At 34.8% G+C, this 16,854-nt stretch overlaps 1 protein-coding gene across 1 annotated transcript in view; it reads right to left on the reverse strand.

The window, feature by feature from the left end:
• The window catches only part of LOC137402242 (uncharacterized), a 28,936-nt gene extending 13,457 nt beyond the window's left edge, over window positions 1-15,479 (reverse strand). Inside the window, exons 1-5 of the mRNA XM_068088739.1 lie at window positions 15,461-15,479; window positions 15,158-15,268; window positions 13,226-13,451; window positions 10,501-10,641; window positions 3,438-3,578 (exon numbers count right to left, since the gene is read on the reverse strand). Of these exons, the coding sequence (XP_067944840.1) occupies window positions 3,438-3,578; window positions 10,501-10,641; window positions 13,226-13,451; window positions 15,158-15,268; window positions 15,461-15,479 (638 nt within the window). The remainder of the gene's footprint in view (window positions 1-3,437; window positions 3,579-10,500; window positions 10,642-13,225; window positions 13,452-15,157; window positions 15,269-15,460) is intronic.
• Window positions 15,480-16,854: the final 1,375 nt, after the last annotated feature.

Genomic DNA, 16,854 nt, shown 5'->3' on the forward strand with positions numbered 1-16,854 from the left:
ATTGGTTCACATCAACAACATTTCTCCTTTTTAAGATCAATTTCACTGGTTTTATAGACCGGTAGATTGCGGTAATCTTACAATAAATTGATGGAAAATGAACATCTCAAACATTCATTTACAAATATTTACACATTTTTTCTAGACAGTAAAATCTATTCTGCGAAGCCAAACTAATAATAAATATTTTATACGTCTACAATAGAGCAAGACAACCAAATATTTTTACTACAAAAACGGTAATACCTGTTCATCATCTATCTGCATCTAGGGGTCAAGGTTAAAATAAAAGATAACTCTCGACAATACTCCAATTCGAGACATTCAGATCGGTGGATCGATGCTGTAATACCTGCACCGATCGATCGCATATGGAGGAACAATTGAACAATTATATGAACAATTGCACAGCTACCTATTGTCTGTTTTGTCGACACATTTGACGATCTATCACGACAAGCTAAAATCTCATGAAAGTTGTATATAGTAAGAAGTATGGAAATAGTTGTAAGTATATACATATATAGTGGATACACATGTCGTTGTTTCTTTTGAATGTCTGAAATAGATTAACATTAAAACCGAAATTAGAGAACTCCCCTGATTTGACACTTTATGTTATATGAACAATTTTTACGTAGTATGAAGCAAAAACTTTCCATAAATTCTTATCGTTATCTGGAATTTACGTTACAAGAGCATCTACTGTACTTTATTAACGAATCAAAAGTAACCAGTAGAAAATCTTCTAGAAATTGATACTAATAATGACTAGATAACTTTGACTATACATAACTCTTTAGGGATGCAGTTGGTCTCACCTTATATTCAAACATATTCTTTTCAAAGATGCAGCTTACTAGTTTTTATCTAGGAACTAACTGAATGCTAGGTGTTGCACGGGTAATAATATAATTACCCGTGCAATGAATTTGAGTAAATTACCTGGTAAGTCAGTAAAGGTTAGCTTACCATTACTATAACAATTGCAGCGTTTGCAGACGGATTAATAATCACTAAACTGTCAACTGTGCTAGTTATTGACTCCAAGCACTTTTACTAGTCTGCCAACTGGCAGGTTCCGAGATGAAATCCTCTGCGATGCGGATTTTTTATTCCTAGATTATAATGGACATACACAAGACACACAGACTTTATGAATTATATATATAGACTAGTTTCCTGTGTGGGTAGCAACTGAGAACTTCACTGATACAAAGGATGGACTAAGTTTACTAGACAACCTAATTACTGTAGACTGACTGAATCCTGGTCTAATACTCATATGTTTACACAGAGGAAACTAATAGGACAAATTTTAATTACCTTATTTGAGACATTTGAGACACCTATAGCAATATACATGTATATATAGCTGGACTTATAATCTTATTCAAACAACTATGAACAAATGCAAATTAAAATATATGCCAATAGAACCACGCAGTACTCGACTTTGATAGCAATAGCCGACCGTACGTCTGATTTAGTCTGATTTAGCCGATGTGAATATGAGTGAGAGACAGGCAGTCTCACGGCTATGTACATCATTTTGGGCAAGTCCGGGCACATCTTTTACCTCTGAGTGTTTTAACAGTGATAAAGTTTTGTTGATTTTAATCTTGAAACATCTTAGCAGTCAGATCACCTCAAACATTAAAAATAATCACAAATAATAGAATAATACCTGTACTTTCTGATAAAATTTACTAAAATGTTATGCAAGTGCATCTTTAAAGCTAAAATTTGTGGATTTTACTTTGAACAGTTTTTGGTAATCTGTTGCCAAGGAGTTTCCCCATTCTTGCCAACAAAGCCATTTTGACATTGCTTCTGTTTACAACCACATATCTGTTTGAGTTGAGCTTCCCAAGCTTTACAGCAATAAAAACTAAAAACAGAGATTGAGAACTGTTAAGGAAGGGCTTTGTGTGTGTCTTTCTACCATTCCTGCAAGGATATCCATGTTTTCATTCGGGTCCATGTTTCCCACTAAGTGAGTGTAAAAAGGCATTAAAAACTTAACTGTATGTATTACAGTGTTAGAGTGTCATTCTGTGTCATTCTGCTTGGTAGTGTGACTCAGAACTTTGTGAATGTGAAAAATGTGCTGCGGCTCAAAAAAGGTTGAAAATCACTGGTATAGATATGATGAGCCTACATGCTGATGTTTGTCAGCAATATTTATAATTAACCAATGAAATTACCCGTACATTAAACATATCATAAAAACCCTTAAAAGGTCCAAAACAAGCAAGAATTGCTCGCACATTCATGGAAAACATGGGAGCATGGTAACCAATGAAATTATTCGTATATTAAACATATCATACAAATAAAATCCTTAGAAGCTCCAAAGGTAGACAAGGTTTGAGATTCTACATTCTACATGCTAGCAGAATTCTCTTTTAACTAACAATTCACATCTTGTGTGTGAAATTCCCTAAAAGTTCCCAATCAATCAACAAGAGTTGCCTTGAAATTTTCAATATTTAAACAGTTTTAAACAATTTAACCAAGTGAGTCTTCTTATATTTTAGAGATACAGTGAAACTCAGATAAATCGAACAGTTTTTTGCCAAACGGCTACCGAGACGGTTGTTACTATCGCTTTAGAATATCACTTTATTCCAAGCCATAGAGATAAACATCGACTTTTAGTAGTTCTTAGGCCTCGTTATTACCAACATCGGCAAATATTTTCATTAACAACTTTTCTAAAGGTTTGCAAAAATCAAATTTTACAAAACATCCGCTTAGCGATAAGCCCTCCGAAAGCAAGAAAAGCGAGGTAAAATTTGGATAACTTTAAAGTAATATCGGCAAAATTGATAATGTTTTTTTAATAATAAAGCAGTTTTGTAATAACTGACTTACTGCAAAATTGATCTTGGTTAAAACGCTCGGTAGAAAAATACGTATGTATTTTTTCTGAGCGTTTTAACCGCGATCACGTTTTGCCAATTTTAATCTGAGAACGTCCTGGCAGTCACATCACCTGAAACAACAAACAAATCTCAAGTGATAGAAAAAATATCTATACTTTCTGATTAAAAATATTTAAAACTTCACACGAAAGACCTCTTAAATTGCAACAAGCAATCTATGCTTTTGATTTATATATAGTTTGTATATGTACATGTATCTACTGATAAATACGTGCACTTATGACTGTTCTGATAACTTGAACGCTCTAATAACTCGAACACTTTTGCTCGGTCCCTTGAAGTTTGAGTTATCCGTGTTTCACTGTATTTTGTAACCCAGTTTTGGTTATGAAAAAGAATAATGACATACAGGATGATAACAACTATAGAAAACATCATGAAAGGGCCATGATCATACACAGGTCCTACACTTCCAATGTATAATCTGTATATATCTGTATAATAACTCATCCACCAGACTAATAGAGGTATCCAATATTTGTACATTACCTCTGTGGGAGGTCTGTCAGCTGACAGTATCCGAGTGAGAGACTCTCCAGTGTTCCTATTTCACCAATCACTGGAGGGAGTCCTGCACTGAAGTTGTTGCCATAAAGGTTTAACTCCTTCAGTCTCTTGAGAGACTTGAGACTATAGAAATATAATAATAATACTTGAGTCTGTAATTTAATATATTTTACTAATACTAGAACAGCTGACCCCGTGACCCCAGCATGCTAGTAAACATATAGTTCCAGAGCATGTCTAAGGAAGACAGACATAATGACTGAGTCTATGGCTGCATGTAGACATGAATAATTGCATATTCAATGATAGACATAAAAGTGTGTAGCAGGAAGGCTTTTGATTTCACCCTAAAATATAACAACAGATACAGTTGTTAAGCTGATACAGCTTAACAACTTGAAGAGAAGACAGCAGCAAGCAGAGGAAACCTGACACACAACCTTTGCTTGTAATCAGTGAATCTCTAACAAAAGTTGAGGTGGAATAACTCGTAAATCATGTTCCCATATAATAATGTACCTGTACAATCATATACACTGGTAACAGTCAAGTCAAGTATTTTCTCTATAACACCAAGCTGACATGTCATTATTCAACCATCAGAGTTATCTACCCTTTGAAGGAAAACCATCCAGTCACTACAGATAGTAAGTTATGGTGTAGAGACAGTATTTAAACATGAACTGGTATCTAAAGCTGTCCACTAGCGGTTAATAAGGTCAATTTTACCCTGAAACTAGATTAGTCAATCATTCAGAGTAATTTTAGATTACAGCTGATGAGAAACTTTCCATATAATCAATTGAACCTCAAATTAGATGAGTTTAATTATTAAAATATTACTGTACAAGGTAGAAGAAAGATCATCAAATCTCTGCTATTACTAACAACTACTGATATCCTCATTTTAAACAGTGTTAAAATATTTACTTACAAGTTTTGATATAAAACTTATTTTATTAGCTGGAGTTCACAGTATAATTATAAGTATTCAGTGTATGGCAACCTTACTAAGTCTCCAACTGCATGTCAATAAACAGACTATAAGACAGTCTACATGTAGCTTTAGTCATATATAAGTTTAGTATTTTAACTCCGTTTTACAAATTATAATACAAGACACTCTGAAAGGACTGAGGGGTGAGAGGAGCGAAGGAAGGACAGATTAAGGGCACCTTAAAATTCCCAATGCATACTCTAGAAGTACCTGTGACAGACTGTCTAATAATATGTATCATGGAACCAGTATTTGTATAGTCCTACAAGTATCCATAAATTTGGAGTTATCTTCTACATGCTGATTTCAACAACGCGTGACAGACACGGTAATTACTATATTGAAGTACTGCGAATGAATACACTGAGAAATCTTTAGCATACGCCATATGAGCTTGTCATCAAGGTAAACGTTTGGCTATCGGAGCCTTAAAAAGTATTCATAAAGATATCAGGCTACGGTTTTGCAGACACATCACCTACTATGCACTTATCGAATGTCAAAGACTCAAACCATCTCAGTTATCACTGACCATTGTGTAGACAAATTGAGACAAAAGCTATCTTACTTTTAAAGTTGGAACTCAAATGCCTTTTGTGTACCGAGTTGGTTCCTCCTACACATAGGGAATTTTAAAGACTGGTTCACACTATATCGTTATATCTTGGCGTTGATGCCACAATACTTTGGTGATCATCGATGATAACGATGTTCACACTATCACAACCCATCCGCGTTTATATCAGCAAATACTCCGTGATGTAGTGTTCTCATTTTTCTCTTTAACGTTGTGTTCTAACTTTTCATTTCAATTTTTCGCGAAAAACTTCTTTGTTTTTGCGTGAAATCAAATACTAGTTTCTAGTCTATCATAAACGGAAATAAATAAATCACGCTACCAGACTCCGACTGCCAATTACTATCGCCAAAATGGTTGACATAAAAAGGCGGTCGTCGATGCCCGGCGAAATATTGGGAAAGTTTGTAAACACATATCCAATGATATGTGTTTACACATGATGAGTACACGTGTCTACCCTGATGAGTACACGTAGGAATCGGTGTCGAGTTGGCATGGTCAGACGACTCCTCCCTCTTCTCTTTGATCTCTCTATCATAGTCATCATTTAGAGTGCTTTAAGGTTGGTTCACATCATATCGCACTATTACAACATTTTCCTTTGGCCGTTCATCGTCAATTATGTGAATTGTAAACCGATGGCATTGATGAATCAATGCGAATAAGCCGGGAAAGTTTGCTACTGTCAAACACTCCCGACGTATTCGCGTTGCTTCGTGACGGGTATAAAACATGTAAATGAAAAATGGAACTTTTTAAATAAAATTCTGAAACAAGATTTTACAAATTCCAATCTGGGTCCTACAACCATATATGTAGAGAATACCAGAATTAAAGATCCTTTAGAGATTTCTCAATGTATTAACAACCATTTTGTCAACCTTAGATTAGATCTTGCAGCAAAACTTCCTAAATCTGATGAACCTTATGAATCCTTTTTACAACTACTAATATCTAATATTAAATTTAAATTTGAGCAGGTCTTAGAGGATGATGTAATAAAAGTGGTAAATCAGTTAAACAAGTAAATACGTACATATATGGAAGACTTAAACATGCTGGTTGATAACCAGTATGTATTTCATGAAAAGCGCAGCACCACAGGAGCTATTAGTGTAATGCTTGAAAAACTATACGTCACTTTCGATAATGGCACAATTAAACATGGCGAGTTTTTTATATTTTTTAAAAGCCTTCGATACATACCTTTAGAAACATATCATTTCAAAGTCATATTACAAAGTTACCCAGTAAATTACATCGTGTACTTTTGATGATGTGCCATGCGAGAACATACTTTGATACTAAAATATAGATTGACCTGTATTATACATTTCTACCCTCACCTGATTTATGGAAGAGTTTTAGGGCAATATTGGCTCAGAGTTGGAAAATACTTTGATATTACAGAATAAAGCTGTAAGAACTCTTTTAAAAATTCAACCAAAAGCATCAGTAACTAATAGCTTTTTTCATTTTATTAACTTCTTGTAATGTCTTTCTAAACGTCTTCCGGTGCTCACTCATCTGTATGCCAAAACTGTATCTGTTTTTCTGCAAACTGCTAGCAGGGTTGTTCTGATGATATTCTCAAACTATCGGATAGTCCCGTTTGCTTTGTTTGCATTTTTATTATTTTCTATGCGTCACCCATAAATTACATGTACATGCAATAAAACATTGTGCACACATTCATGCACACATTCATGCACACACACACACACACACACACATGCACACACACACACATGCACACACACACACATGCACACAGACACCCTTGATTGTTAACTGGATGCTATGCACACTTTGTGAAATGTCCAAACAGTGTCCTTACAGGAATAATGTGTCTCTGCATGATTTTTCGTGCATCTTTAAAATATTTTAGTTTTACGCACAAACTTTTTGCATTTTTTGTGATATGTGTGCTGCTGGTTAGATGATTACTTGATTTATTGTATGCATATAAAATTCTTCTGTGTTTCAAGCTTTGTATAAACAACTCAAATCCCCAACACCTGTCAGTCTTAAAGACATAGCTTTTGTTTAAGCTATCTGAGTTTGTACTGTGTTTTATGTTTTTATATCATGTTGACATATAGAAGTTGACTTTTATACACTAGCAACATTAATTGATATTCAGATGCATGATATTTTTATGTTTTGACAAGATGGCCGCCCCAAAGGCGAGCATTGGAAAAGATGAGGAAAGATCGGAAGGAACTGGTCAAATCTTGGAGGACACTGATAATGATGAAGCTAGGACTAATTTGGTTTTGTTGTTATCAGAAGATCTTTCTGATAGATTTGATGTTTCTAGTGAACATGATGAGATATATAAACATTCTGATCCAATGTAGCAGTAGATGAGGAATATCAGCAGTTATTAAAGTTACCATAAAGCTGTTGAGACTTTTCAGGAGCACTTACAGTACATGTATTTATGTGGAATTCTGTTTAGTAATCTAAACTTTATAAAGAATTCAAAAGTGCCTCACAGAGAGAGATGGCTATGTGAGCCTGACTGAATTACAAGAGAAAGGTAATGGAGTAAGAAGATGGTGGATAAGAAGGTACAGAGGCTAAAAACTAGCAACTCTTCTCTACTACAGAATTGGTCTCAACACTTCTTACAGAGCTTCCTAGTGTTTGTAATGATGTCACTGTAATTGATACAGTTTGTTGAACCATTGTTGGCATCTATAGACCACAAATACCATAGTCAGGGAGGTACATCAGAATGTATAACACTATTTTATAGAGAAATTGTTTAAAAAGGAGAATATTTAGAACCACAAACATCTGCTTCTGAAGAATCCAAGTACTACAAAGTACTATCTAAGACCTTAGTCTACTTTGATGTATCGACAGATGATGAATTCTCAGAAAGAAAATGATGCAGAACATGATGACTCACTGACTCATAACAATGTGAGGTATGTGGTAATTACATGGAAAATTCTAACCTCTTGTTTAAGCTATCTGAGTTTGTACTGTGTTTTATGTTTTTTATATCATGTTCACATAAAGAAGTTGACTTTTATACACTATCAACATTAATTGATATTCAGATGCATAATATTTTTATGTTCTAACAAGATGGCTGTCCAAAGGGTGAGCATTGGAGAAGGTTGGGAAAGATCAGAAGGAACAATCTACAGGAAGAGTACAATCTTGGAGGACACTAATAATGATGAAGCTAGGACTAATTTGGTTTTGTTGTTATCATTAGAACTTTCTGATAGATTTGATGTTTCTAGTGAACATAATGAGATATATAAACAAATTAAATACCAAGTTACAAAGAAGATAAAGGATGATGTACGAATGTGACAAACAGTGAAGGTATTTGTTACTAGGCTCAGTGCTAGAAAACTGAAAAGTTTACAGCTGATAGAGAAAATGAGTTTACACAAGGGTTTTTGACACTTGGAAGGAAATTAATAACAAGATTAACCTTATCGCAAGTCTGAGAGCTACAGACAATAAATGATAGAAGACAACTCCTAGAGTCCATCAGGACCGTGAAAGTATCTAAGAGGGAGTTAGAACTCTGTGATTCCTTAGTTGACAGAGCAAGGCTGGAAAAGAACAAATACTTCAACATTTTGATCCAACGTAGCAATACATGAGAAATATCAGCAGTTATTAAAAGTTACAATAAAGTTGTTGAGCCTTTTCAGGAGCACTTACAGTACATGTGTTTATGTGAAATTCTGTTTAGTAATCTAAACTCTATAAAGAATTCAAAAGTACCTCAGAGGAAGATGGCTGTGTGAGCCTTACTGAATTACACGAGAAAGGTAATGGAGTAAGAAGATGGTGGATAAGAAGGTACAGAGGCTAAAAACTAGCAACTCTTCTCTACTACAGAATTGGTCTCAACACTTCTTACAAAGCTTCCTAGTGTTTGTAATGATGTCACTGTAATTGATACAGTTTGTTGAACAATTGTTGGCATCTACAGACCACATATACCATAGTCAGGGAGGTACATCAGAATGTATAACACTATTTTATAGAGAAATTGTTTAAAAAGGAGAATGTTTAGAACCACAAACATCTGCTTCTGAAGAATCCAAGTACTACAAAGTACCAGCCACTGGCTGACAGAAAGACATATAAATGTTGCTCACAGCTGCCTCTGGTAAGATTTTACTATCATGACAACTGCAGTGTAAGCAGAACTAGACTGAGTACCAACCCTGTAGGATATTGGCTAATTTACTAACAACAAATTAAACATGATAATGCTAAATATTTGTGTAAAGTGATCGTCTACAGTACAGAACACCTACACTAGGCAGTAGAGCATCTATCACTAGGTGTCTAACCACAGAATACTAATGATACATGCATGCTAGTGTAAACACACCTTTACGCTGAAGTAGATTAATAGAATGACTCAGAAGAGAAGATAACTCCATATATGATAACCATACCTTAGGACCTAAGGTACCTAAGGCCCTCTACCTAGGGCCTAGGTAAAGGGACCACCATGTTGGCTACAATAAGAAGAGAAGAGCAGACGTACATATTGCTGAGCAAAGGAGATCTGAGGACCAGTGGAGAAAGAATGATTATAAATTATAATACAAACATTAAATATAACGGCTGCATGCAGGAAGAAAAAGGACCTAATAAAGAACCTTATCCTATATAAACAGTGTTAGTTTTCTCTCTGTAGAATAGTCACTATAAGTAGAAGATGGTGGAAATACTTTATGGCTATAAAATGCTTGATTTAAGAACTTTTTGTGAAATCTTCTGTGCTTTCTGTATAAAAGCAGTCTATGATAGCCTGATAGCCTAACCTTAAATTCTAACAAAACGCTTTGTGGAATTTTACATGAATAAACATTGTTTACGTTATCATAACGTTGTTAGAAAACATTGTTATTGAATGTTCCAGCAATGTTGCTTTGGACTGTTTGAGCATAAACGTCCATATGACATTGGCTTGCAACTTAACATTATGGTGTGTCAGAAGATTATTTATAGACACCTTTTTAATGTTCCAGCAAAATGGACAATGCAATGCTGGAACATACAGCAAGTACTTCAACAGCATTTCATTTGCAGTATTTGCAACAGCATTTCATTTCACTCCCGTTTCGCAGAATTCTCTAACTTTCTATAATATGGTATGATGGTAGTATGGATGATGGTATTTATATAATTATGACTCATGGTCTGTGACATCACAAGATTGGATAATTTAGTTAATGATTCAGCACTTGGCTCTGATATTCACTAATCCACTAGACTAATACAACTAGTAGAGGTATCCAATATTTGTATAATTAGTAAATGATTAGGGAGACTCTAGTTAATATGCTGTCAATATTTCAGTCTTATTAATTTAATTAATCACAAATATAATCAGTTAAACTCCTTCAACCTACAGTCAAGTTAAACAGTAGATACAGACTCAGTATGTACACAGTACACTGTATATTATACACTACCTCTGTGGGAGGTCTCTCAGCTGACAGTCTATGAGTATGAGACTCTCCAGTGTCTCTAACTCAGCAATCACTGGAGGGAGTCCAGCACTGAAGTCACTGATCCAAATCCTCAACCCCTCCAGTCCGGTGAGGGAGCTGAGACTATAGAAATATAACAATAATACTTTAGTCTGTAGTTTAATATATTTTACTAATACTCGGGCAGCTGCACATGCACTACTGCAGATGACCCTTTGACCCCAGCATGTCAATATAGACATAATAGTTTTAGAGTATGTCAAAGGAGGACAGACATTACAAGTTACATTACTATAGAGTATAGATACTTTTAGATGTTTCATGTTGACCCCTGAAGGTTAGATACAGGAATCTGAAAACATACTTATTGATTAACAGAGACTTGGAGAAAGCAATAAAACACAAAAATAGACAATTTTAATAAATTCATAGTATTTTGTGTTTCACTTGTTTTAGTTTTATTCATACTAAACAAGATGTTATCAGTACACAGTGACAGCAGCATTATTTGCTGCCATAAGTTACTCTAAACACAGATGAGACCTCATATTTATACCTGACACACTCTCTCTACTTACTAGTTTAATAGAAATAAAAGTATTGCTGTAAGATATTTTAAGTTCTGAATGTAAAGGGAACAGCTAAATAATATTATATTTCTAACAATTATTATAGTCTGTTTACTTTAGTCATACTTAGCAATCACCTTTATATCTATGAAAAACTCATGCTAAAACTAGGATTGAACACGGGTGCTTCTTCCCATCCTCACACTACCTAGCACAGGGAATCACAAGCTACAGTAACTGATACTTATTAATAATTCCTGTTTGTCATTGTCTGTGTGTCAGCTAATCTGTGTAAACACGAGGCATTTCCACAATTTATTGGCCGATTTCGTCAAACTTTACTAGATTATGCTCCATGCCTACCACCAGATCACCAAAATATTTGGTTTTAAAACTCCGTCTGATTCCTGAGAACCAGCCCCTTAAATACTCTGATTAGAGACTCAAGAATACATATTTACATGTATTAAGTACAACTCTATGGATATGTTCATGGATTGTTGTCATGAAAGTAGCGTAGTGATTTGTATTAAAAATCTACACGTATGCTGCGTGCCATCTGCTTAACAATGAAAGGAATCTCTGGCAACACCAGGTTTAATGCTAGCCATTATCATAAAGTATACATTGCTACTGAATCCTGGCTATAGTCTGGTTCCTTCTATGAATTCGAGATTGAATGCTAATGTGTTAGAGTAAAACTACATCATAGACATATACACATATATTTAATATAATAAGAGTTATCTCCTCTTGTACATTTATACTGGCACATCTAGATGAGTAAATGTCCCAGTTTACATCGTCTCTCTGTAAACTCAGTACACTAACAACACAGGGTAACATCTATGTTAGTGTTTATTATATCTTAGGATATGTAGGAAGAGAAGTGAACTTTTTATAGTTCCATCTGGTACTACATCTACTATGATTATGGATCTACTAGTTCTATAGTCTATCATTACTATTACTAGAAATTCCCCTGTCATACAGCCCATCACCAAAAGGATAATGGAAAAAAGAAAGGGTACTGCTGGTTGCTGAAAAAGTAGTTACAAAAGGTCAGAATTCTACAAAAGTAGAATTCTTTAGTTAGATGTTTTAGGCTTCGCCTACAACATCTACTAAAGATTTCTCTGAATCAGATGAGTTGTTGTTATTATTTTGAGTAGCGTGTTGTTGAACATTAGCATTTGATGTCAATGGTTGCCGTGAGGACCTTTTATTTCTCATCCTCCGTAATAATTGTGAGAAACGTGGACGGCCACTGCGATGACATGGTGTTCTGGGAGGTTATATGTCCATGGTAGTTGTCAAGTTGTTTTGAAATGAAATTCAAATGGTCAATTATGCAAAACAAAAGGTTGTATAAAAATCAGACCTCATCTACTACTATCTCAAACCTATGTTTTACAACAATAAAATAAATATTAATTCAAGCTGTAGGCCTAACCTACTGTACGTAATTTAACTAACAACAGCAATAAGTTGGTTGTGTTGAATGTGGAATGGTTTTGACAGCAATATGTAACAGAAAGCAAGCATTAGCATTAACGTGTCTGGAAGTTTTCTGCAAACTTGAGTAAAATAAGAAAATATTCTTGTCACAAAGGGGCATTGTAGTTCGGCCCTAGCTTGTAAATAAGATGTAAAGAAATCTGGCTAATGTTCTAGATAATTTAATGAAACCTTCGGTAATTGGACAAAAACATAGGCTGATAAACTGTGTACCACATTTTCGTGCCTGTAAATCGGTCACAAATATATTCATAAAACCCCAATCTGTTATGTTATCTGCTGCTGTACATATCATAATAATTTGTGATGTCAGCTAACCTTAACAAAAGATATTCCAATATGTAACATGATTTCTTTATAGAATAACTAAAAGAACTTTACAGATTTCAAAGTAATATAGCAATTCAACCGTGTTTATTCATTATCAGCCTTTATGTGACATTGAAGGAATTTCTAGAGACACTCACTGTCTTTGAAAATAGAGAATTAGGTCAAGGTAAGTCCAATACAGGTAGGTCATATACATACACCCGCTGTGCAGGTGGTATATCACATATAAGATGATATGAAGTAGCAACACTTAGCCTCAGCACCAACAAATGTACCAACAATAGACATACCATTCCAATTGGGAGGAGTTCACATTCCTGAGCGCTAGCTGTTTCAGACTTGGAGTCATCAGAGCAGGAATGACTCCATTCATGATGCTTATGTGGGTGATATGGTGGTCACCCACATCCTCCAGTATCTTTCTCTCATCATACATAGAAGAGTATGTAAGAAAAGGAGGAATTCTCTCAATCTCAGGCTGGCCAGAATGTCTGTACCAGACCTGAATGTTCTGCCCTGTAATGTAAGTCATTTACTACATACAAAGTCCTGTTGTACCGTGTTCAGGTAGAACAACCTGTGAATACCATGTTGTTAAGTAGAGTCTTTCATGTAAAATCACTGAATTTCAGGTCATTTGAAACATCGGTTCACTTGTAACAGGCTAAAGTATATGACCATATTAGGTCATGACTCAACAAACAGTCTGAACCAGTCATTTGCTGTACATAAAGAATTACATGTTGTTGTTTAGAGCAGCTGACCAGTGAACTGACAACATATAAATCATATATAAAGAATAATCATGTAAAAATAGAGAGATGAATTCCTCAGTTATCCTATTGAAGAAATCTAAATCAAAGTATATAAAACAAAGTAGATAAAGGACCTTCACTTGCATTTCTTTTCATCCTTTCTCATAATATCATTCTGCTAAAATATTTCACTGTGTCACCATTTGCTTGGAATAGAGTCTTGTCTCACTCTTGCTTGACTACCTTATATTGAGACTTAAGTGGACTTAAAAATTCTTTGATTGTTATTACTATGGCTAGCGGAACTGTGGAGGACCATCTAATAGCTTGCTAAAATGTTTTCAGTGTTCTTAGTTTCAGTGCAAGTAGTTTAGACCATAGTTAGACAGAATGAAGCATAATAGTTTGAATTCATTGCTCTATTTCAACTTTTGATATTTTCCCTATTTATCCCGGAGTATTTAAGGTGGAAAGTAAAAACCGTATTTTTCCCAGTGGTATTTACGAGAAAATCCTTGCAACCATGTATGGGTGCCTGTGTAAACTTACCACTGGAATGTTCTGCACACACTGCTACCAAAGGATCTTTACTCTAGAAGGAAATTATGATTAGTTGAAGTAGTTAGGAACTTAGGCTAGCAGTTTGTAAATAATAATGAGCAATTATTTTTATATATTATTAACTGACTGGTTGACAACATAGCTATTTGTTGAACCATGAATAAATATGGTCGTATATTTTAACCACTTGGAAGAAAACTAACACATCACATGACCTGAAACTTGGCTATTCTACATAAAAGACTCAGGTTAGCAACACGGTGTTAACAGATTGTTACACCTGAACATGGCTGACTAAGGCCTTTAAGGAATCTCATTGTACATAGAGTTATCCATCTTTACTAATATTAAAATGTGGAATCCTGAAGACTGGTTGACATGAAGCTGTAATAATTTACAAATCTAGAAGATTTGCAACAAAAGTTGCCTTTGAATAACATGATAACACAAGTGAATGGTAAGAATGTAGAAATGTAGGAATTGTCTAATTTGACATTTAAAAATTCGATATAAAATAGAATTACTACTTGACCTGGTCAATTCCTGTTAGAAATAAATTATAAATGAGCTGAAACACGCCTGAGTGTAAATGATCACATGATAATAATAATAAGAAATATAAAGTCAGTGATATACAATATGATCAGCTGTATGTTAGTCATGTGACAACAACAAATCAGATCAACCAATCAGAGATGAATTACTAGCGATTATCTTGAGTATAGTTGGTGTGACTTGGGACTCACTGTCTACAAATGAGACTTCTATAGAAGAATTGTAATTGTAAAAGAACTCATAGACTCATCTAGTCTAAACACAATTTAACAGATGTCTATACTTGCAGGTAAAACAGTCATACTATACTAAACAGTAATTCACTGCTACAACTTATCATAGAGTACTTACTCTCTGTAGCTCTTGTTTGATATACACGTATCTTGCCTTCGCTCTCTCTCCACTCTCTGTTAGCAGTTGATCTTCTGTCCCTCCTACTCTGAGAAGATCCCATTATATCACCTGTAACAAGTGTCACCTCATGTACATTGAAGTAGTTTGATAATCAGCATGGAGTCCCAGTTATGGAACTAAGGCTACAAAGAATAATCTTTACTATTGTAAGAATCATGTCCGTCTGACTGTCAAAAGCTACAATTAAAAATGCACCTGGTGGGAATCACGGATAATCATCTTAGCAGCCAGGTACACTACCAACTTTATCCTCAGCCATCTTGCTGTACTATGGAGTAATTGTGCAGATAGTTATTACACCTGATGATCTCTCAGGGCGCACAAAACTGACCAAATACTAGTAATAGTAGAAAGACCAGGATTCTACATTCGACTAGTTTGACAATCAACCAGGGTTGGCTCGGTTTAAACCGAGTGGTTTAAACCGAGTGGTTTAAACCAGCTGAAAAAACCGGTTTTTATGGTTTTTTCGGTTTTTCATTATTTTTTGTGAAAAACATATTTTAAGCTCCTAGTGGTTCATGTGCGGTGAAATGCAATTATATGTAATTATCAGCGGTGGAAGTTCATTTAAGACACAGTAGTAAATTGATAGCAGAGCTCAAGTTGAAACTACATGAAATCCTAGCACAACAATGAATTAGTAAATTTCATTTTCAATTGGTTTTATCAAGTGATATGATGATCTCTTCACTGATGAAATATATAAACCATGTGCAATATATTAATCCAATGATCATCTCTAATAATGAATGAATACTTCCTCAAGTCTGGCCAGCGAGAAAGGATTACTTATAATTAGAAATTAAAACAATAAAATCCTTTTGGGCAAAGGCTTTAAGTTTGCAAACTAATATTTTATGTTATGGACACAAACTAAAATAATTGGATTGTTAGAATCAGTTTATCAATTATTTTGTGCTTTGAAAAGTTAAAGTTGTGTCTCAAACTTCCAACATGCCTCGCCAACAGGATCCCGTTTGGCAGTTTTTCACACGAACTGCAAAAGTTTTAAGGCAAAACGTAATAGGTGTCCGGTTATAACGTGAGATCACGCCGATAGGCTTAAAGCTCACGTAGCAAAATTTCAAGCTGACAACACCAACTTAGACAGTAGTGCTAGTATTCAGGTGGTAGAAGTTGAGTCATCAGCCACTGCTCCAAACACTACCAATGCATCTGCATTATGCTCTGCTCTACACTACCACACGACTAATCACTTGGAATAAAATTCCTACTTATACATAGAGCTGTATGTAAAATATTCACTTTATGTGATAAGATTTCTGTTCTGTATTTCATCGATCATGTTTGATTAAAGACTCATTCTGAAAATTCCATGTTTTCTATCTATTTTCCCATAACAACTCCCACAGTACCATCTTTAACAGATGATTCCACATATGGGCTTGTTCATAAATACAATAAAAAATACCCAGTTTTCAAAATGTTCTCTGCACATACAGACCATGTCTGTTTTGTTTAGAACAAGCTTAGGGCTCAGAAAACATATAACTCATCATCATACTTTAGTTATACCACACAATTGAAGTTAAGTGTTCTCAAGTCACCCTCAAAAATTATTTTCAGTGGTAATATTATATTTGCTAATATTGGGGAGCAATATACTGAGC

Source organism: Watersipora subatra, chromosome 8 (genome assembly GCF_963576615.1).
Source record: "Watersipora subatra chromosome 8, tzWatSuba1.1, whole genome shotgun sequence".
Lineage (NCBI taxonomy): Eukaryota > Metazoa > Bryozoa > Gymnolaemata > Cheilostomatida > Watersiporidae > Watersipora > Watersipora subatra.